Source organism: Drosophila virilis, chromosome 6, assembly GCF_030788295.1.
Source record: "Drosophila virilis strain 15010-1051.87 chromosome 6, Dvir_AGI_RSII-ME, whole genome shotgun sequence".
Lineage (NCBI taxonomy): Eukaryota > Metazoa > Arthropoda > Insecta > Diptera > Drosophilidae > Drosophila > Drosophila virilis.
Window position 1 is genome coordinate 1,679,092 of NC_091548.1, and position 24,289 is coordinate 1,703,380.

General features: G+C 36.2%; 1 protein-coding gene across 10 annotated transcripts; it reads right to left on the reverse strand.

Annotated features, from left to right (window-relative positions):
- dati (zinc finger protein datilografo) lies at positions 1-24,289 on the reverse strand. Of its 10 annotated transcripts, none has more exons than XM_032434203.2 (11): positions 24,192-24,285; positions 21,969-23,964; positions 18,744-19,834; positions 14,500-14,601; positions 9,504-9,789; positions 5,304-5,488; positions 4,898-5,063; positions 4,516-4,827; positions 4,118-4,185; positions 3,040-3,621; positions 1-2,777 (listed from the first exon to the last, which is right to left on the reverse strand). In XM_032434203.2, the coding sequence occupies exons 3-11, from the start codon at positions 19,596-19,598 to the stop codon at positions 2,121-2,123; spliced, it is 3,213 nt and encodes a 1,070-aa protein (XP_032290094.1). In that variant the 5' UTR covers positions 19,599-19,834; positions 21,969-23,964; positions 24,192-24,285; the 3' UTR covers positions 1-2,120. The 10 variants fall into 10 exon arrangements, with proteins under 10 accessions (XP_032290094.1, XP_032290095.1, XP_002059757.1 ...); XM_002059721.4 differs by having other exon boundaries at positions 4-2,777; positions 14,524-14,601; positions 24,192-24,282; XM_032434206.2 differs by having other exon boundaries at positions 90-2,777; positions 4,898-5,030; positions 24,192-24,289.

Below are 24,289 nucleotides of genomic sequence, written 5' to 3' on the forward strand. Positions count from 1 at the left end.
GCTTCTTTTTTATAATTAAAATTTACTCATTAATTACAGAACTTGGTACAAGTCTGTTATGTTTTCAAGGGTATTTAATTTTCGGCATCAGATGTAGAGTAATGAAACAAAGAGTGATTTTTTGGCGATTTAATTACAATGTTATACTTATAGGTATATACATATTTTAATCTTATTGCATACCTTCTTTATACACGTTCAAAATGTAGATTTATACGTTGTGAATGTTTCTAGTTATGTTTAAGCACAGTCAATACTTCTATTGCACATGGATATGAACATATCTCGGCCAATCAATTACTCAGCTAAAGACTCAAATTCCAACTGGATTTCGGATCATAACGTAGCATATCTTAGTTCACAGAGTATTATTTTAATCTTTTGCAATATACAGACGTAAGATTTTATTACATTTACATGCTTTATAGAGAGCTTCACAGGAAAATAATTACGCAGATTTTGTAGCGTCCTACTAAGAAATATTAGCTTTCCTTTTTATATTTAAAATCAGTCGTGCAGCTCTCTTGTATATATAATAAAAGAAATGCCCCGACGTCGCTAGGCGCAAATAAGTAATATGTAATAAAATAGGAAATATTTAATGAAATATGCTAGAACCATTGAATACTCTCATATTTTATAAATAAACTAGCGGGTATAGCCCGGCCTTGCCCGTGGCACTTATGTGTGATTTTGAAACTGAGCGGACAGTAAACAAACTAATCTCATACAAACGTTTTCCGCCATTTTACCACTGTTTCGAGGGGAATTTCCCAAACCGCGGAAACACGTATTCATTATATTCTTATATAGAGCTTTGAAAATAAGTTTGATGCAAATCGGACACAGCTTAAAATTCTCAAACAATTACTTTAAAATCCACTTTCCACCGAAGGAGCTTAGATCTTGCAAAAAATGTGAAACACGTCTCAAATGATTTTTTATGTAGATCCATGCAAATGAATTTGAGCGCGAAACGTCACCCACCAAACGTCACCCACCAAACCTATTTCCAGTAAGGAGGAATACATTTTTGGAAAAGTGTGAGACACCCCTCAAATAAATTTAAACAAAGAACTTTGAAATTGAGTTTGAGGCCAATCGGATGGTAAGCAAAAAAGTTTCATACAAATGTTTTTCGCGATATTTCCATACTTGCGGGTGGAATTTCCCGAAACCCCGTCTTAACGTGCGCCTTCATCACATAAGGTAACTACAGTGAAAATTTCAGCTTCCTAGCTCTTACGGTTTCGGCTCTGCGTTGGTCAACAATCAGTCAGTCAGTCAGGACAAACAGTTTGATGACTAAATAAATGCATTGAATTTCTGAAATTATTGAAAATTGTAAAAGCTTTTGGAAATCTTATTGAACTTTCTTTTTTTTAACTAAAAAAAAACTTTCTAAATACATATACCCTCCTTACCTAAACTATACGCTATATAAACTTCTATATATATCGGTAGAGAGTATATATATAGAGAGTGTATATATATATACATTCTAAAGTTATATTTTGCGCAGATCAATCTTGTTTAAAGTAATCGATAAGTAACAATAAACCCAGAAGTTATTTTAAAATACACTTTCCCTATGGAAAGTACTGTATGAGTCCGGTTTGGGAAATCTAGTCCAGTACCCAGTATAAGCTTCCAGAATTAGAACTCATTAAAATATAATTGTTCGGTCTTCTAAATCTGAATGTGTGTCTTTCACACCGACATTTAGCTCTTGAGTATTTTGTGAACTTTAGTCTAGATTTCACTCAAAATATATGGTATTGCATACAATGCATACAATAATATATTGTACATGTATGTTCTATGTATATACAAAACATGTGCATTTTTACTGGCTTGCAGATAAAGCACATAAGTACATATTTGCCAATAGATGAGTAAATTTATATTTTTCTATTTTTAGTCTCTTCTTGATGTATTCATCTCCCAGAGAGTCATTAGTGGACTCTGTACGAAATGACAACAACGACACAGAGCCAGGTTGAGTTCGTGGTACTGGGTGCTGCTGACACAGGAAGAAATACGTCACACTAAAATCAATGCTGGTCTTCCCGTTGAGGATAGCGATGTGTCTTCTGGTACTGTGTAAATTCGCTTAAAGTTCATGAGTTGTGTGGATTTGGTTGTTGCTCCTGTAGTGATTGCGGTTGCGGGTGGGGGTGCGGTTGGTTCGCGTTTGATTGGAAACGATGCGGCGATGAGTGCAGTTCACTGCCATTGATCTGCCGCTGTTGATGTACCGAGGATTCGCTTTTTATTGTGCCAGTGCTGGTAGACGTTGAGTTAGCGTTACTACCATTCGTGGCGGCCACTGAGGCAGCCAGACGAAAAGCGGCCTCAGTATGGGAGCGTAATATAGCCTCGGCTTGTTGATGCATTCGCAGTGCCGCTTCAGGATGGGTATGTTGAGGATGTGACGACGCCTGCTGCGAACTAGGTGTCACTGCGTGCTGTGAGTAATTGGACGCTTGGTGGTGTTGATGATGAAGCGCTTCCATTTGATGCATGCCCCCCAAACCAGAATCCAAAGAGCTGCGCATCATGCTCATCATGACGGACGATGTGTCTGCCTGCATTTGTAGGCTTGGAACGTTTATAGTCGGAGATCGCCGAGTGTTATTATTGCTAGGATGTGTCTGTTGGCTGCCGAGGGGAGACAATAATGGCAAATGAGGCAGCTGTTGTTGATGGTGAGGATGTTGGTGCTGATGCTGCGCCTGTTGCTGATGGTTTTGCTGGTGCAGCTGGTGTTCGCCAGGCTTTAAGTAGCAAAAGAAGAATTAATTACACTACTTGTGACATTCAGGTACCGACAAAAAAAGGAAAAGCGATAGAAAGTAACCGCAACTATGCTGAGCCTTACAACTAGGGAAGCAGACTTAAAAGCAGCTTCGGTTTGGTTCAAAACTTGGATAATCATATATTTTCCAAATTTTATTTGGTAAAAATTCAGTAATGGTTCTGCTTATAAAAAAATAGATAAAAACTCTGTGTTGTAGCCGTTCCGAAATAAAGTCTTACCTGTTGTTGGTGATTTGCCGGATTGTTCATGCGCATTGCGGCAGCCAGGTTGACAACGGCCGCCTGGACTACCGCGCTGCCCGGTCCGGTAGTAGCTGCGTCTATGGTGCCATCATGTGACCTTGAGCCAGCTGAGGCGGCCACTGCCGCAGCGGCGGCTGATGCAGCTGCCATTAGGGACATTCTGTTGGCGTGCAGCTCGGCATCCATACTGTACTGGCTGGAACTGGGCAGTCTCAACTCGTTCATATTGATTTTGCTTGAATTGCAGTTGTTATTATTATTGTTATTGATATTATTATTGTTGTTAGCGCTGCTATTATTATTGTTGTGGCTGCTATTCTCATTTTCACTCAATCCCTGATCCTGTTCCTGATCCGATGCGGATGAAGAGGAGAGGCGTCCATTCGACGAACACTCCGAGTTCGCTGATGGCGAGGGACACAATGGGCTAGAGCCGCCAGGGGTAACTCCCAACGGTAGCATATTTGCAGTCTCTCTGACCCCGCTACTCGTTGAAGAAGCAGCCAATGTCGCTGCTAATAGGGATTCGCGTTCGCGCTGCTCTGCCGCCGCTCGAGACTGAAACAAAAAATTCAAATTGCGTTCGAATTAAAAAAATTTGTATATTATATACATTAATTCCGTTTACCGAAATCTCACTATTAAATCTCATTTAGCTCAATTTGTCATGCCACAAGTTGGCAAAATTATTTACATTCATATTGACAGACAGAACGAGGGCAAGACAGAGATTGCATAAATTCAATGTACTCCTATTACTTTGTGAACAACGAGGATTATTGGTGACAATGGACGAGCTGTGTGTCAAACATGTATGTATTTATGGGTATGTATGAATTAAAGGGATTGAAAACGATCCAAAAAAAGCACAGTTTTAAATTATGTTTGAATTAGGTCGTACGAAAAAGAATTATAGGATGGTTCAGCTCTAGCTCTTACAGTTTGGATTGTGCTTTCATTGCCAATCAGTAACTTAGTCAGTCGCGTAAAAACCTTCTTAAACATAAGGAATAATGTCATGTATACTGAAATCAGCCAGCGCGAGGGTACATACCAGAACGTATTGCGCCGCAAACTGATGTTTTGGATCCATGCGCATGTGGTCCATGTGGGTAAGAAGACCTGAAACATAAGAAATAAGGAGATGGGTAAGTTTTGTTCAAAATAAATGCAATTATTAATTAATGTTTTTCAATTATTTAATAAACTAATCTAAGTAATTTAAGTTCTGGTCATAACTATTAAAGCTTTCCGCTTCAACCGGATCGAACGGTTAACAGTTGAATATAACCGGTTTTCGACAAATTTCCAAAGTTGAGGTACTACCAAAATAGATGATATGCTTGTTCATTCCTTTTATATGTTGAGCTTTGAAAATAAGGCTAAGTTTTCATTTTGAGACGTATATAAGTTAGTCGGTCAGTCAATCGGACCACACAACCGTTAACTTACCGTTTTCGTGCGTGAAGACTGCCTGACAGACGGAACATGGCCACATGCGCAAACTGCTTGTCAGCTGGGAGGTTTCGGCATGACAAGCCAAGTGCTTGCGTAAGGATCCCTCATTGACGTAGTGCTTGCCGCATACGGGGCAAGGGTGGTTCGCAGTTCTTCGTTTGCCGAGGTAGCTGTCATTCAGGCTGGATCCGCTGGTTGTCGATGGTTGGGCGCAGCTTAATTCGGACGTGCATTGCGCTGCTAGCGAACCGGGCCCAGCACCACCGTTGCCGCTGCCACTTTGGATACTATCACCAAATTGAGCAGCTGTAAGGAGAAACAATGATTGAATGTGATACCCGATGAAATGAAAATCCTTTTATATGTGGTTGCTTACGTGGTTCGCTATGCGTCGGCGACTTTTCTTTGTGCACATGCTTCATGTGGTCCAAAAGCGCCTCGGTGCCAAGGAAGAGCTTGTGGCATACCGGACATGATGTTGCATTGGGCCCACCAATAAGTGCCGCATGCTGCTGCAAGACACCAAGATGCAGCTGTAGCTCCTGAGGTGAGGCGATATGGGTTGTCATGAGATACCAGTTTGCATTTGGTGCGTGCATTAAAAGAATTGATGGAAATGGAAGTGCGTTTATCAGAGGGCGGAAACACAACAGAAATGAGCGCTTTGAATTTGAGGTTCTGTTATTTCCTTTTTGTGTATTATTAGGCATGAAACTAAACAACAGTGTGGGTGCTGGTCGATGCTTAACACGATAGAAATCGCTTTAAACTTCTAAACTCACCTTGGATGTGTGCGTGCGCAGACTGGACTCTGTTGCAAAACCCTTGCCGCAAATATTACAATGAAAGGGCCGATTCTTGGCTCGCTCCACCTGGGCATCGTGGTTTCGTAAGTGCTGCTGTAGGTTGGAGAGTTGTATGAAAGCTCGACCGCAGTCCGGCAAGTGACATTTGTACGGTCGTTCTCCTGCAAATTTTGACCATTTAGTTTAAACTAGAGATATTCATTTAGTTTGAAAACAGTAGGCTCCAATTATGAAAACAATTTAGGATATACGTTCATTTTTGAAGTTTTTAAGGTTCGCGTGTGCCGTTCAAGGTTTTTTTTTTTGAAAACAGAGACTATCACTAATAACGCCCTTAAATTTTTCCGCCGGAAAACAACCGCCAGGGAAAACTCGGCAAAACATATGAAAGGATAATTCCACTGTGCTGCTGGTTAAATCTGGCGACCGGCTGTCGGTTCACATGCTACAATCTGACTAGCTAGCGAGTCACCGCAACTCACGCAATGGATTCCATTAGATAATGTTGTTCCTTAGGAGTAGGAGGAGATGCTTCGTGTTTATCTGAAGAGAGTTTCCATAATAGAGAATAATATGCACTACCTATTTAAAAGGGGTTGTACAAATATAATAATGATTTTGAAGCATATCTCAATTAAAACACAGTTCACTCTTTTGAGTATATCTCAAAAATTTAAAAACTGAAACGGAAAGCAGTAATGGTCAGACGAATATGACAGATTAAAAGGTGTGCTGAATACAGAACCTAAGTGACTAAATATCTTTAGAAATTTAACATCTAGGCATTGCCCTAAGACAAGGTATAACATCTTAAATGTTTCCATAATTAAACACTGCTCTGGGGATGCGAGCGTTGTAACACTCTCAGACATTTGAATACTTTAACGTCTTAAACGTGCAGCATACGGTACAGAGCTGTAATTGACTGATTAAGTATATCTCATAATTTTAAATCTGAAACTGAAAGCAATAATGGTCAGACGAATATGACAGATTAAAAGGTGTGCTGAATACCGAACCGTAGTGACTAAATATCTTTAAAAATTTAACATCTAGGCATTGCCCTAAGACAAGGTATAACATCTTAAATGTTTCCATAATTAAACACTGCTTTGAGGATGCGAGCGTTGTAACACTCTCAGACATTTGAATACTTTAATGTCTTAAACGTGCAGCATACGGTACAGAGCTGTAATTGACTGATTGACTTCATTTTAACAAGATTAAAAGAGAGCGCTAGAAAATGATGTCGCAGACAGCGACAGTCAGTAAGAATCCTTTCAGGGTCGCAACGCATCGCGTCGCGCTGCTGCTTTTCGTTGGGCAAGTCTCTTAAATGGTAAGCCGTTCGAAAGTTGGAGCTATGCAGCAATTACGTGTTTCAGATTTGCAAGAAAATTAATTTCATTTGAACGCGCAATTAAAAGAAAAAGTGGAAGGTCAGTACTGCGGAACGGTCAAAAACGGTGTAGTACGAATAGTTGGCAACACCAAAAGCACTAAACCATTTAAGCTACTTACAGTCACTTTGCTTGGAAGCGACACCTACTAGTAAATGCAAATAAATAGCAACAAAGTGCAGTCTTTTAGATGAAACTGCGGTCGCGAGCACAGTGAATGCCTTGGAACCGCCCAACTCCAATACCAGCGACAATAACCCGTTCGGAATTGCGTTGCCCGATGTTGGCGGCAGTTGCCACAAGTGTTGCCTCTACAGCTATTTTCTAGCTTCTGGATATTTTTTTTAGCGAAAAATAGTTAATGCCCAATGGATTAGTACTTATTTTACAGTATGAATTCTAGCAAATATTCACAAAAATACCCTGTTTGTTGCTAATTGGTTTATTCTGTAAAATAGTAGGAAAAAATCCTACGGACGACTTCGAAATTTTTTTAGCTGCTTTCAAATTGGCTTGAGCTAGGTTTCTGCAGCGACCGTTGGCAGCACTGGCAGCCACAGCAGCAACTCTTTACACCTAGCAGCACGATGTCGCCCTTTATATTTGAACAACCACTTAAAGAGCCTTAAAGAATGCAAAGGGCTGCGTGAATACGTGCTTACAATGGAATTCCGTGACGGCCCCTAGAAGCTTGCCTTCTGCGGCTTTCACTTATATAGTAGACGGAGTGGACAAGTGAGAGGCGCGGTGGGCAGCTGCCTAATAGCTTCTTCATTATCTGAGTTGCTGATGTTGACGCTGGTCCTGATGCTGATGCTGTTTAGCCTCATAGATCGCTGCGCGACACCGGGCCGTTAGCATTGCATTGTCTAATTGCCAAGGCCCAAGCCGAAACCGAAGCCAAATCTAAGCCCAACACCAGGCCCGAATCAACTCCTCATTCGTAGCTAGCTGAAGGTCGTCGGTTTGCTTTCATTGCCGATGCCGGTTTCGGTTGCAGGGTGCAAACTGGTTTTTAATTAAAGCGTATTTGATTTTTTTTTTCAGCATTTGGGCATTAAGAAAAGAAGGGAAATGCTAAAAGAAACAAGAAACTAAGCATAAAAACTGAAAAAAAAAAAACAAAAAAATTGTAATTGTAATGTTTCAATCAGGTGTGAATATAATTTGCTTCAACTAAACGAAAGACGTTGAGGAACAATATGAGATCTTATGAAAAAAAAACATCGCTTTCAATGCGGCTAATGACGTTGAATAATTTCCGACGACTAGTCCATCCCTACTCCCATTCCGATTCTGAGTTAAATTGCTATTACTGTTCCCATAGGTATTTATATTTCACTGGTCGCAGCTGGCGTCAACCGAAAAAGTCGCGACGAAAAGCACTCAAAGTTTATTTAATTATCATTGTCATTTTGTCATTTTAGCATTTTGTCATTGGAACTCCTAGATTTGACGAGTCTGTATTCGAAAAAGAAAATTATTGCTGTACGCTGGACATGGTCGGTGAAAATGCAACGCAGAGAAGCTCTTAACTGAGAATGCCGAGTGACTGAGTGAAAGAGAGGGAGTGAGAGAAAATCTAAATGGGCGACAACAGTGGCTGTGAAAGTGCCCTGGGCGTTGTGGCATTCTAGAGCCGAAATAGTTGCAGTGTAGAGAAAATATTTTCTAAACATTTTTAATAAAATAACTTTAGCAATTAAGATTAAGTAAAATAATTATATTATTCAGTATTTTTCGTACAATGTATAAAAACAAGTAGATATGCTTTGTTTTGTTTACTGTCATAAACGACAAAACACAGACAGAAATAAATTAAATTTTTAAATAGTCTAAATCTGTGTTCCATAAGATTTCGTGTTATTTGAAATTATGAAAATGAGACCCGCTTTTTTATAATAGGCAAATATTGATTGGCAGTCCGACTTTTTAGCCTAGATTGGATATATTATTTTTTCCTTAGCAATTGTTATTTTACATTTCGGCCTAGAATAGAAATACTGCTGAACATGAATTTGTCCCACATTGCAACTGTTTTAGGGGCTGACGGTCGTTTTAATTTGTCCAAATACTGAAAAATTTCATCAGCTTTGTAATTACGAGGACTAGCAGTAACGAAAAAATATATTTAAGTAATAAGCACATAATATGAAATCAAGCTTGTACCAGAAAACGCGCAAATTGTAATTATAAAAATGTAGAAATTGGGTAGGAATTGTGTATGAGGTGACTAAGTACTTAAGTTATGAACACAGACTTTTAATGTCTCAGCTGTGGATGTTCCATTTAATTTATGTATGCTTTCATTATTGAGATAGTTAAAAGTATTGAATGCCAAAAATGAGTAGATTTCTGTATTGTTTGAGATGAAGGACCACAAAACATAATTATTATGGTTTCTTCTGTTTAACTTTTTGGATCCGAGCTCAACCCATTGCATTTGGTTTTGCTGTTTACAAGCGATTTTATAATAAAATAAACCCTTAATATCTAAAATTATATACAATAGAAACAGTACAGCCTACCTGTCCGTTCGTCTGAGTAAACGTGTAGATCTCGGAAACTACAAAAGATAAAAACTTGAAATCCAAAATATACATTCTTCTTTATGGTTCAAGTTTTTTTATAAACCGACACAAGCTGAGTTTAAGAGTTGGTTGTTAAAGAATAACTCAAAAACTATAGATAAAATTACTTTGTGTATCACACCGTCTATTTGCCCCCGAAATCCGCAAAGATAATTTTTTTAGTTGTTGGTACGACTAGTACTTACCGGTGTGCAACCGCGTGTGCTGCTGTACGTGGGATAGCTGCTTAAATCTACGATCACAGTAGGAGCATTTATAGGGCTTCTCGCCAGTGTGGACGCGTATGTGCTGTACAAGTTGATGGTTGCTGGAGAAGCTCTTCATGCACTGCTGGCACTGGTGTGGCTTTGTTTCTGCGCCAGGCGTTGTACCGCTGCCCATGCTAGCCGTCCCGGGTACGCCGTGCGCCCCTAGTCCGACACGAGGAATCTGTTGTTGGATTTGCTGCATGGCGCTCTTGTGCATGAAAAGCTGGAAAATTAAAATGGACGAACATATCGGTTACAAGCGATCAATCCTGTTTTTCATCGTTTTGTTTGTGAGATCTATATGTATATACAAAATATGTATGTAAATATAATGTCTGTTTTTTTTTTTTACTCTGGGCATGTGCGGATATCTCTTTGGCTAACAATATTTTAAAATTTAGATGTATATATTGCAAAATGTGTTTGGTATCTACTTAATTTTGTAACTATGGTCAAGGTTAAGCGCTGATTTGTGAGTGTGTATGTGCACATAATATGTAATTGTGAGTTGGGAAGAATATATCGACTTTCAGCTACTACCTTCTCGCACAAACTGCTGTCGCGTATTTCATTCTAGGGTCATTTATAGATTTTTTTCGACAACTATTGGCATTATTTTTTTCTACTTCTTTTTTTAAAACATTTTTTTGGTGAATCTTATTATAAAATGTGTATAGTTGCATGTCGTACAAGACGAAAACAAGTCAGCAAAACACTTCTTGATGTTTGTTTTGTTTTTAATTTTTTTGTATAATTATACACAAACAGATAAAAGCCAGAGCGAGACGTATCTTTTATATTAATTTGACTGCCGAAGATTAAATGCTCTTACATACATATATAAGATTATCTATTTTTTTATTTTACAGCTCCAATGTGCTATAAACTACGATACGTATAGAAGCTTTCTCAGAGAAAGATAATAATAATTTAGTCCCTGATTGGGGAATTTCATTAAGTAATCTTGATAACAAAGTGCGGTTGCAAATACTCTAACGATTGTATATGAATGCATTTCCAAATGTCCAATGGTTCAAATGTCTAAAAATAGAGAAACTATTTCAAATACGCACAGGCAGATCGGCTATTGATACTGATTATGAATATTTTATAACTTCATTCGACGATATCTGCTGCGTATCACATTTTGCGTAAAAATAATAATACCCTCTGCAAGCGAATAAATAATTGTTTGTAAGTAAATGGGCATTTTGGATCAACCCAAAAAAAATTTCTGCTGATTTTTATAAAATGTATTGTGACCGTTTAGTGCTCACGAGCAACAATAATCAAAAAATTCAAGACTCAGAAAGTATCAGAAAACCTTCGCTTTCTTTGGGAGATACCTTTATAGGTTTCAGATGGAAACTTTCTGATAAGACTTGTTTTGTTTTTTTTTTATAACTTATTGTAGCAGGGCAAAAAGTTTATCAGCAATTAATTTTATTAAATGTATTTAATGAAAAATTCTTTTAGGCATATATTAGATATTAATAATGTATAATGAACTACTTCAATGTTAATTGTCCGATCTATGAGCAGCTTTAAGGACATAAATATGTCATTAAAAATTAGTATTTATTAATATTTAGGGAGTGCGGAGGTATCCTAAAAGTTAAATATTCATATTTTAAGTTTTAAAGACGATTTTCATCGATATTTGGACATGTAAATAGATAAGTACAAACAACAAATTTAAATCTCTATATGCGTATATTTTAGGAGAATATAAATATATCAAATTTAAGTCGAACAGGGCTGAATCAATTTAGATCGAACATGTCTCCTTCATACAGTTGCATGTAAAAGAAAATTAAGTCCATAAGTGAGTATATTTATATAGATATTATATTTTAAGGTAGTCACGCTTATAAAATTTAAGAGAGTATCAAAGTACCGATAATACACCTTAATAATCCACAAGAAATATGGTTGTAGGTGCGACCGGAGTATAAGGAAGAGGACGATAGCAATGGTAAAGCATACACAGGCAACCAGGCAGGCAGTCAGACAACCCGCGTGCGGTCTTCTCTGGTTGGTTGGTCGCCAACAGTTTGTTTGCACTCCCGCCGATTCGCTACTGCCGCTCGTCATTTGGCCGAGACTCTTTGCCACTGCAGTTTTTATTCATTTGGCGAGCGCAGCCATGACACAGGTCCCAGTCCGGCTCCTTCGCTCCTTCGTCCTTTGCATCGCATAAAAATGGCGAGCACTATGGACAGCGCTGTCCAGTCACTAGCCAGCCAACGGCAGTTTTGCGAATCGTCGGCAAATGAGAGTGCGATAATAGGACGGCCGTGTACAAGTGTGTATGAGTGCGTAGAGGGGTTAAGAGCTATGCGAATATGGAAAGTGAAGTGGACGAGGGTCAGTAGATTGTCGTTGGACAGTGAAAGTACGACTAGCCGAATACAGAATCCCTAAAAGTGTACATATACTACATACATATGTACAAATAATTAAGCATAAAACAATATATTATGTACATAAATATTCATATATGTATATAAATGCATCAACATTTTGTTAAAACATAATCTTCTTAGATTTTCCAAGGAACCGAATATCTAATGTATCTAGAAATAGATCCTCATATCAGGTTTTTGCCGATATATTAAAAATAATAGATAATTGATATATTTTTAGATAGGGTATGTTCTTTAAATTAAGGAGTTTAATATTTGTCAATCGACCAAGAGAATAGCTGTGGATCAACTAAAACAAATGAAGTTTTTATCTATCACAAAATTTGTATCACCAATGTAAGTTTAATATGTGCATTATATTACTGTATGCTGTGTACATATGTGCACAAGGATATTTGCACTTAGTTACTACACTACATATGTACAAACTACACATGTATATATACTTTTTTAAATTTCTTTTGCACATTTTTAACGTTCTCTTTCTCTGTTCTGTTTTACCGTATCGTTTTTTCTAATTCTTCAACACACGCATGAGGGGTGGATGGCAGAGGGGTCTCTGCGCCAATGAATATCTACTGTTGGCATCGTCCTCCTTCTACGGTGTTTGCGTGTGCTGCCTACCAGTGAGCTGTGTGATTGTGTGAGTCGTTTGAGGGTAAGATATGGTACACCCCGTAGGGGAAGAACGGCGGTAGGGGGTAACGGTAACCGTATGCCGCTGCTAATAGAAAAAGAACGAACAAAAAAAAACAACAGTGGTCGAAGGCAAGCAAAATGAAAATGGTCGCAAAAAATGTACCTTGGCTTAGGGGAAGAACAAAACAAAATATGTGTGCATCTACTCTTGTTTTTCTTCGAATTTGAATGAACCGCGAGGGTGGAACAATCCCAGACATACCACACACTTACACACAGACGCACGCAGGTTATTCGTTACTTTAACATGTCTGTGCGTCCTTCGACATCTTTATGAGCTTTAGTAAATTCACATATAAATACTGTGTGTATGTATGTATGTGTATGTACATATGTATATGTCTGTTTGGCTGTAAGTTTGTATGCATAAAATGTCTGCATGCGTTTCTGTTGGTGTGGCAAAACGGATTTTGTTTTCGCTAAGAATTTTAAATTATCTTGGGATGTCGCCTTAATACCCTTCCCACAATACTTGTCACGCGAGGGTCCATTTTTGTAAAAAATGTGTGTGTAATTTAGATTTGATGCAAATCCTTTACCCATCAAAAGGTAAAATAAATAGTCAAGTAGTTCAAATTCATGTAACAAGCAGTAGCAGACAAATTCGATTCTTTTATACATGCCACGGGCAAGGCCGTGTTATACCCGCTATATATATATATATATATATATATATATATATATATATATATATATATGTATAAAATAAATGCTTTCACTTGCGGCTGTAATTTTCGAAAAACCCCATCTTAACGTGCACCTACATCACATAAGGTAACTAAAGTGAAAATTTCAGCTTCCTAGTCAGTCAGTCAGGTCAAACAGTTTTATATATAGAAAAATATAGTCTTTCCCTAATATCCAAACTGCTTGCATTAACGTATAGATCTACATTTCCTTAAAGTGTAGGGCGCTTCATATACATATCACTGACTAACTGATGTATGTATGTGCACATACACATGTGTATAGCAAATAACAAATGTATTATTGTTATGTGTGCGTGGATAAAGCTAGTGGGGCTAAGAAAAACAATAAAAATCAAACAAACCAAACCAAAAAAATTAAATGCATTTACAAAAATTATATTTATTGATCAATAAGTACATTACGCATTAAGAACTTGTCTAGGTCCATCATACAGTGGCTGATACCAAATAATAACGGATCAAAGCGTTCGATTAATTCTATACTAATCGATCAATTATTATTATAATGGCATTATACCTTCTTTTAATAATTAAAACTTAAAATAATTTGTAAATAACGTGTTTGTGTATGTGTGTGCGGTTGTCTGTATGTATGTATATTCCGTATGTATACATTCCGTCTAGGTAAATTTATGTATTCCCATCTTCTTCACGAAGAGCGATGAAATGTTACCTTGTAAAAGGTTTCTTATTTATGGAATATATACTTTAACAAAAAGAAAACCACTGTGCATTGTAAGGCTTGAAAACCCAAAATTGTAATATTTATATAGTTGTGCAGATTTTTTGCGGGCAAACTTTCATCTGTTCAGTTACTGTTGGGAAGAGTTGTTGTTGAGAGTTGTAGTTTTGGAAACACCAACTCAATTATCAAGATGACTATTTTCGACTTATTCTATGAATTAATTTTACCTCTACAAACGAAATAATAATAGCAAGTAAATAGTCGGAGGTCTTTCGAAATCATGCTCTCGGGGTGTTATGCTTTTCAATTTTATCTCATGTGCTTTAAGTAATTAGGTATGTAAGTTTTTATGTATGGAAGGATGTGCATATACATGTGGTATTTTGTGTCTTCAACGTGGAAGAGTACTATACACAACGGAAGAGATGCCAACTCACTCGTTGCAGGGTTGACCAACATTCTTCAAGGGTACGTTCACTGATCGCTGCTGCGCTACTGGACCTGGAGAGCTGAAGCTGAAATGGTAAAATCAGAATGGAAATTCAATAAACAAATTTTTGTTACATTTATTTTAATTTCAATTAGATACATATTAAAAAAGAATACTTCAAATTTTATTACTTCATTACTCAATGTAAGTAGACCTGTTTCATATTTCATAATCTATACAAATTTTTAATTTTCATCAGCATATGGCATATATAAGTGCTCTGTTTCAATATTAAGAATTATCGTAGAGTTGCAAAACAAATATTAAAATGCAAAAAAAAAAATAATTAAAATTTATATATGAATATATATATGAATATATATATTATTATTTTTTTTATTGATGATTGAAACAGGCCTGCTTCTTTTTATCTTTCGAGAGTATTTCATAATCTCCAGCACACACAGTGACTATATGCCAGCAGATCGATCAAAGCATGTGATTTATACTGCGCCGACAGTAGATAGTAGAAATATTTCTCTTCAGATTTGTTGAAATTAAAGTTACTTAAGCATAACGAGAATAGCAAATCTAAATAAACAACCAAATCGTAAAGATAATATTAATTACTTTTTATATAATTGGTTAAAAACAAAAAACATTACGTGCGTCTCTACATTTGCCAGGCGGCAAACGATCGGTTAGTCGGCTTACAAAAATTAGATATGGTACTTTATAATAATTAGTACTATGTGTTTTTTTTGTAATTATTTATTACTCTTTGCTCACACAAAACTAAATCTGAAATAAATAAGGATATAAAATAATATATTATATATTAATAATATATAATAATAATATATAATAATATAATAAATTAGATAAATAAGAAAATCCCACAACTGCTTAAAATCCATTTTTGAATTTATTAATAATTATAAGTTGAAGGGACTGAGAAATTCTCTGGTATTAGATGGCTTTCAACTGACATGTAAACTAATAAAGCAGATTAAGGGGAAGAGATTATTCTAATTCTTGCGTTTCATTATAAATAATACTTGCTCCTACCAAATTATATTTTAAGCTTATAAAATTTTATTTGAAAATATTTTTTATCAAGCTTCTTATGCTTTCAAGTATTCAAATTAGATCTATTTTTGTAAATTATTTGCGATTCTATATAAAGGTCAACACTGAAAGAATAGAAGATATATTTATAAGATAATAATTACGCTCTACCTATCTACAAATACTACATATCTTAATCATTAAAGATGCAATTATTGTCGATTTTGAGGAAATTTTTATTAGTTAAATGTAGGTTGTACGTGTTTTCCCTTTAGCGAATGCGAAAGCTAGGTCAATAGGGTGGCACAAACGGAATGAAAGTAAGTGAGAGCAAATCAATGGCAAAGCAAAAAAGTCAAGATCACGAAAAGAAAAATAATTCGTAGGATTTTTTAATTTTGACAGATTTTCAATTGAAAATGAAATTACATCGTGCTCCTTTTCACAGTCAAGAGTCATTTTAAAAAGGAGATCAAGTCGGTTGAAAATCAAAGAAAACGGAACGAAGAACAGTTATTTTAATATTTCTTTATTAGTTGTTTCGCGAGAATATTTTAGTTCGCGTTTATTTTAGTTATAATTTTTTGTTTTGTTCGTACTATATTTATATATTTATACATATATATATATATTATTATTATTATATATCAAAACACATGTATATACATTTGCTATAGACAGACGGTGACAAATTAAGATACGAATCGGCTCGGATTAGGTTGTTCGATACGCATTAGTGTTTCGTAGGTAATTGGAAGTACAAAAACCGATTCCTTCAATGAACCAGCACCAACAGCTCTTGCGGTGTCCTTGTCAAATTATTTGTTTGTTTACGGTTTCTACCGAGCTAACGTATGTATCTATGTGGGTGTTTGGGCATATGTGCATATGTTTTTCGTGAATTTATATCTCTGTTTTTAAACATGCCTGCCCATATGTTTGTGTATGCGTGTGCGAATATATGAATGTATATGTGTGTTTGTATTTGGTATTTGTATCGAATGCACCAAGGCCCAGACCCGGCTAAGGCTGTTGTCCGAGCTGCACAATTGACAATTGGCAACGATTAGCAGCACTAAAATTCCCGATTATGGCAATCTCCACGACTTTTTTTTTTTGTTTTTTTTCAGGATGTGTAGCGTGTGCTTTTTTACTATTAAGTTTCTACAAATTACGTTAAGCGTATATTTAGTATTTCACTGTAGCACGCGGAGTCACACGCAACCTGACGGCCCGATGTCCTTTAAACTTCTGCCGGCAGACGCTTCGCCTTATCTGTAAATGGGATACCAGCCCAACGTCTTATTCTGTCGTCGTCGTCGACGCCAGCGGCTCTGCTCTGGCTCTGTTTCTAGCGTCAAGTTGTGCTTCTCATTCTAACTCGTTGGCATCGGTATATGTGTCTGTAGGAGTGTGGCCGTACTATTATTGTTTTCTTCAAGAAATTATGCGCGAGTTACATTCATTGAAAAAAATACACATAAAGAGCGAGAAGAAAACAAAACGCTCTCTCTTTTGCTCACCAAATGCGGCGTGAAAAAGCATCGCAAAAATAGAAGTAGCAGCGGACAGCGTAAACGTCCGAAGCAAGAATAGGAATAACGTTTGTGTTGGTGTGTGCGTTGTATATGTATATTGTGTAGTGGTATAAAACTAAACTAGCACTCACTCACCTACCAAAAACAACCCACAGCTTAAATTCCACCCTATCCACAAACACACACAAACATGTTTATATATGTATATATATATATATATATATATATATTTATTTATTATATATATACATATACACGGAAACAAAGAAGGGGAAATGGCCAACGCTAACGGGAGTCGAACGCTTACGTTTATGGATTGGGGTTACTTGAGGAAAAAGACACCTAAAAACCTAGCAAGCGATAAGAATTTTGTCCTTTTCGTTTCTTCTCCCTCTTTTAATATCCCTCTGTCTCTCTCTTCAACTCTCTTTTACTCTCTCACCCCTCGTTAACCATGTGTGTATATTTATGTATGTGTGAGATTATTTGAAAATTTGTTTAGAAAGGGGAAGTCACCGTCAGAATATCCACCTTAAAGAAAAAGAAAAATTCAAGACCAATTTCAACTCTCCTCAAGCCAACATGACTGAGCCTTACCAATGCCCGCTCCATTCATAATTAAAAGTCTGGAAGTTTTTAACCGGAGGGCGAAAATTATCGTACAGGGAAAAAGCTTTATTCCATTCACTGTGAAAGCCACGGTATATTGAGCAGCAGTTTTGAGACTACCCCTTTCGCATTTTCGTTTCATGTGGATATCCAGATTGTTGAGCTTTTATGTTCTAAACACAAGCCAAAGGGGTAGCATATTTATGTGGTTAAATATATATATACACATATATTTATATGAATGGGAAATTTATGAGACTTACTCTCTTTGAAGGTTGCTTTTAACTGTCTCTTTTTAATTGTGGTATTACCTAAGAGAAATTATTCTCTAAACCAACAAAATGCATCGGGGTTCAGTTGTAAATCGGTCGTGTTTTAAAATAGTCAAATAACTCTTAATCACACTATCACAAAATTAAACAGCTCGTGCTTGTTTCTTATTAAGTATCAGGGTTTCTTATTAATAGATATACAATACAACTGATACCATTTCCTGACATACGAAAGAAACTATTATATTATAAGATAGTATAACACACAGTGGCTGAAGATCTTTCTCCGAGAATTGTGTATTCCGGGCAGTGCCTAACTAAAGGACACCCATCTTTATAGTCTCGCTAGATAGTATTTTTGTAATTGTTACACAAGTGGACTCAATCATCTTTGACCATTTGCATATAATAACTAATTTGTGCAAATAAACTAAACTATATGCGTTGTATATGTTCTACGCGAATATTTGTATACCTAGGTTGCATATAAAGAATAAATGAAGAAATATTAAAGTCGTTTTGGATGTCAACGTACCAATATATACATTGAGAACCTGGGTGGGAACACAAACTAAGTATGTTCTACTTTGTGAATATAGAATCAGAAAAAGAGATATTCTGAATCTCCTGTTTATATGTAAGCGGTTGCTCACTAAATAAATACGTTATGCGTTTACAGATTCCATAAAATGATAAGAAAATGTTTTCAACAATTAACTAGATTTATTTTTTGCACATACCTGGATTTCGTTAGCCAACTTTTCGTTATTGTACTTTATATCGGGTGTTGAACTACCGCCAGACGGAGTTATCGAGTGTTGCGGCGATTGTTGACCTTGGGATATCGTTTTAGTGAGAAGTGGGCTGCGTGGCTGGTGTGGCTGCTGCTGATGCTGTTGGTGAAGTTGTGAACGCTGCTCGGAAGGACCGGCGTAAAAGTTAGAGCTGTATGTCTGGTCGGATGGCTGCGGGCGGGGATCCTCGGAGGGCTGCGGCTGCTGTTGGTCATGCTCTTGCTTGGTTTTAACTGCAAGATGACCACTGCTGTTGAGATTGTGGTTGCTTAGCGGGGGAATAGGAAGCGGCAGTGGATTGTCCAACTGATCTGACGAATTAGCATTGCTGCTAGTGATATTATTTTGAGCATGGTTATTTAATGCCGTTGATTTGAGGTGCGCTGCAGCAGCCGCCGCGGCGGCTGCGTTAAATAACAAATGATGGTTGCTGAGCTGCGTCGACGTTGGTGCCGTCGCCACCGACTGCTGCCCTTCAAATGATTCGTGGCTATAACACTGTTCGACATGTTGCTGCAGGAGCTGAGTTTCAATGCTCTGCTGGGGCTGTTGCTGCTGTAGCTGCTGATGTGTCTGTTGATGCTGCGGATGCTCTTGCTGCTGCACCTGGTTTGGCTCCAATTTGCTATTTAATGGCAGGTGGTTGTTGTTATTTGTAGGGTTGGCATGCTGCTCCTGCTGGCTGGACAAAGGCTGCGGGTGCTGTTGCGTATGTTGGTGCTGGTGCTGGTGCAATGCCGTCGCAGCAGTGTGAAGTGCAAAGGGCGCTCGGGCCTGCTGCCAAAAGTCAGCCGAATCCATTCTTAAAATATGTAATGGAATCTTGTTTTGTGGGATCAGCTGAAGCTCTGAAGCTTTCAGCTTCGCATCCGGTTGCGCTTACGTTTGAGGTCGGTGGTGCGGCTCTTGAAGCTGGTAGGCTTTGCCTATGTACTGCTGGTCGCTGGTGAACTGCAACAGCAGCCACTCGTCGACCTTTGCTTCCGATCGCAGTAGCAATTCCTTCGGACCCAGGGTGATGGATCTGTTCCAAACAACTGGAAAGGTGGGATGTTTTTGAAAATAGCTTGTAAGCTCAAAAATTAAGCTACTTAAATCATGAAAGTCGTCGGACTTTACATGTGTATTTCCTCCAAAACGTATACATTTAAAAGTTTTAAGTGTTCATGCCATTTAAGTTGGAAATGTGGACATCCATTATCATTTATTAATTTAGACACACAATCTACAGATATTTAAAAGTAAGCTGCACAGAACACGTTTGTTGAATATCTGATTTCCAATGGACTAATATACATATCAGAAGATATGTTATGAACATTTTTACGTGATTGATATTTTAAGGGGAAAAATTAATTTTAAAAATAGATATGATGAATTGATAACAATAATTATTAAAAAAAAATCGTACATTGCCTTCTATTTAAATTATCTCCATAAAATAGAGCCTAATATCTAAATAATTTATCTTTCAGCTAAATTTTGAGAATTTACATTTGTTTGTCTAAATGGTATAATATGGTATACATTTTATTTAAATAATTTGCAGAAACATACAAATTATTAAAAATGCCCATATACTTATTAAGTTGTAACATGCGTTAACGTCTTTTCTTGAAACATGTTCTGAAATACAAATTATAAAGAGTTTCTTAGATCTCACAAAAACAATACATTCAAAACTTTTAAAATCGGAATCACTTTTCTTCAAGTCCCGAAAACCTTATTCTAACAACATATGAACAAGTGCAAAGAGTAAAAATATACAGAACTTATTTTAAGCATGATCTGAACATAATATGCTTAGTTTACTTTAACATAAGCATATTGGAGGTCAATAGGTTTATTTCATTTTTTTTTATTTTAGAGGATTTGTTATGATCATTTTTTTTGGATTAATTTTTAAAAGAAAAAATAGATTTCATAGACAGACTTGATTAATTGACAATAACAATAATTACTAGAAACAAATATTTCGATCTCTAAACTTCGTGATTAGTATGCCGACATTCACTGCGTCTCTCAAACGACTAAGAATTACAAAAGAAAAGTATATATATTATTGTTTTATCAAGAAAATAAAGGCTTGCTGCTTAGATATTCCATATAGCATTTCAATTATAAGGCATACAGTACGTTACAACTGATCTTTTAAGGTTGGTTAGTTAGGTGCACAACATACTTGATTTTGTAAGATTTAATATTTCCACTTGACCTGAAGATCTATTGATCTTTGTGGCCAACAACTAACGCAATGTAACATGTTGACACTAAAATTAATATTTAGAAACCGCGCACTTGCTCCTTCTAACGTATACACGCGTCGAACTCGTCGTCGCTAGAGGCACCCTAGTTCAGATAAGGATAACCTGGCGGCACGCGAGTCATTGAAAAACTAATTTTGTCGCAGCCTCGAACAAGTATAAATATGAATGTCGCGGAGGGTTCAGGACACATCTCGCGTGCTTAGAAATAGAACTTGGGTAAAAGCAAAAGCTAAAAGCGAGCCGCGTATTCGGCGTTGGCAGCGGCAGAGCAAAGTAAGTCAAACATCTTCGTTGCGAGCTCCGTACATCTTCGGGCAACAGCGAAGCGTCTTCGTGTCAAACGCCAACGCTTACGCCAAACTTTGTCCTGGACTTACGTGCGTCCTCTCTTAAGTTTACTCTTGCACACTGATTTCGAGGCAGGTTGGCTATTGTTGCTCGTAGGAGAAAGGTAACAGTAACGTTAACAGTAATTTTAGCTGTAGCAGCCACCAAGTGCAATGTGATACACAAATCTGTAAATGTTTATCTAGTATTTCCTCAGAGTATGAGTCCATGGTCAAATAACGGTTGATGCAATTTTCTCTTTAACAATTGATCCATATAAAGTGGATAAAAAGTCCCAATGTTTAGTTTATTTGTTGGTAACTATCTGGATCTACCCAGCGATTACCAGTCTTGAATTTAATGTAACAAGCTGGATTTCCCTTTTACGTTTAGATAATCTAGGTTTTTTGGAAATAGTGGAATACATCTTAATACAAATTAAAATCGTCAACCTGTCGGTTTTATTGGAAATATGGATAATTGAGTACTCTAGCCCTAAAAATTATATAGGCTTTCTGCATTGCTGTTATTTGTTCTTAAATCTAAAGATAATATATAATAGTATTCTAAAACCCACCATACAATTGTAAGCATTCCTACTCCGTGTTATGATTCATTGCATTAAGCAACTGTCCTTTCGAATGATTGAAAACGAAATAGACTCCGTTAACTTCGTAGATTTTATGTTACCACCTTTATTTATAATATCCTATTTGTATGATTACAGTTTATATATTATTATGCATTATTGAAACTAATTTGAACTTAAGGCCGGAATAAGGCACACGTTGCAGTTTTGAGATATCGTAATTCGATATTTTCTTTTATTGTTTTTATTTTATTGTTTCATGAACTAATTTATCAAGATTTTTCAAACTTGCGAAACTATTATCTTAACATAATTTTCGTTTTCTGCCATTCGCTTTATTTTTCGTGTTTATTTTTGCTTCTTTTTATTTGTTTTTTGGTTGTTTTAGTATGTTTATCATCACAATTTGATTATTCTTTTGGTTAGGGTTTAGGCCAAGAATATCACCAAAAGTTTTTTATTTTCGTCTTTGTCTCTTGATCGTTCCTTCTCATAAATTTGATTAAAATTTATATATGAATATAGGTAGTATTACACTTCCACTTGTAGTTGAGGCTGGAGACTTTTACTAATTTACTAATTTAATTGAATGTTATATCATATATTGTTTATATTTCAATATGTATTAACCGAAATAAATAGTTTTGAAATGAATGTCATAAAATAGGATTCGATAAAATTATAAATATAATTCTTTCTTATTCTACTTAACACCTACTCTTGAGTGGTTGCTTCTTAGATCAATGGATATCCAGAGCTTTAAGTAAATGTATCTTTACCAACTGCGCCATTTTCCATATCGGTAAGTGTCTAGTACTATAGTCATAATAATTATAATGATAGCCTGCTAGAAAATATTACACAATATATATTATCGACTATTTTAAGTATAATAATTTTATATATTTATTGAACCTTAGGAAACTACACCAATAATTTTAATGTTATGTTTGTGTATAACTATATTTGACTTTGCTGTCTGCTAGGAATGCGTGTGTTTGTATATGTTCGTATGTGAGTAAATACTAGCTATATGGTATGTGGTATTCTAAACTGTCTGTTCCGGTGTCAGTGTGTTTCCGATAAGCATACAATGAAAGTATTTTGATGCTGATCGTTGGGCTTCGCACAATAATTATCTTGCGATTGGGAGACCTTTTAATCAAATCTTAATTCATTTTTCTAAAGCTAAGTTTGTTTTGCCTAGTTCAATGATCGCCTGCAACTTTGTTCTACTCTGATATCTATAAGAGATCTGGAGAATGGATGGTTCTTATCAAAACGAATACAGAATAAAAATTAAAATAAAAGTAAATTATAAACGGCCTTATGGATATTATGGATATTATGGGTTTTCTTATTTGCTTGGGTAGGTATATAAAAATGGGTTGACTTTACGTTAGTTGTTGGGTGGTTCATTTATGTTTTGCTCTTTAAATTTGTTAAACTTCTGTTGCAGTAATTTTCACATTAAATTTATTTTTTTTTATTAGTTCTTAGCAGGCTCGCAGTCTGATTGATAGATATAAACACAATAATTTTATTTTTTCTATACCCTTGTTGTGTGAATCGGTTTTTTCAGTTTATTTCGTTATCAAAATTATGTGTTCGTTTCGTTTCGCTTATATACTTTAGCTTTGTACTTTTGATTCCAATTTTGCAATACTTTAATAATTACTAAACAAGTCATGTTCACATATTTGTTTGTTGGTTTCATTTGGTTAAAGTGACGATTATCGAAGAATTTTAGGATTGTTGTTTTTGAATTTAGTTATCTTTTAATTTTGTGGTTTACTCAGGTTGAGATTGGTGTTTTATAAATATTTATGTAAGTAAATAAATTGTTTTAACTGTGTCCGTTCTATTGCTTTTCAAACTGAATTATGGTTAAGTTGGCATGAAGTTCTATTGTTATTTGCATCTGGTCAGCAAATTTGGTTTGAAAACGTTTTTGGTCTATTGTTTTTGTTAAAATTATGATGATCTGAAATCAGAGTGAAAAGTAAAATTCGATCAGTACTAGAGTGTTTTAGAAACAATATGGATATATTTGGGAAAAAATTTGGTGCAGTGATGGTTGCTAAGTAAAGTGAAGAGTGAATTAGTGCGGGTTCTGTTTGAATTAAAACAAAATAAAATTTTCTTAGAATTTTTCGTATTGTTTTTTTTTTTTTTTTTTTTTTTTTTGTTGCACAAGGACAAGGTATTCACGTTTGAGAAATAAAAATGCTCCGCGAGGTCTCGGCGATCCGCAGTCGGCTGTTCTACTCCATAGACTATTGCGTTTTTGAATACGACAAGGAAATAAT

Bases quoted from the DNA above. Each gene is read 5' to 3' on its own strand.
- dati (XM_032434203.2), bottom strand. From the start codon at position 19,598: ATGGATTCGGCTGACTTTTGGCAGCAGGCCCGAGCGCCCTTTGCACTT. The intron at 14,602-18,743 runs GTATGTGCAAAA...TTACCATTTCAG, and splicing joins AGTTGGCTAACGAAATCCAG to CTTCAGCTCTCCAGGTCCAG. The intron at 4,828-4,897 runs GTAAGCAACCAC...TTCTCCTTACAG, and splicing joins GCCGACGCATAGCGAACCAC to CTGCTCAATTTGGTGATAGT.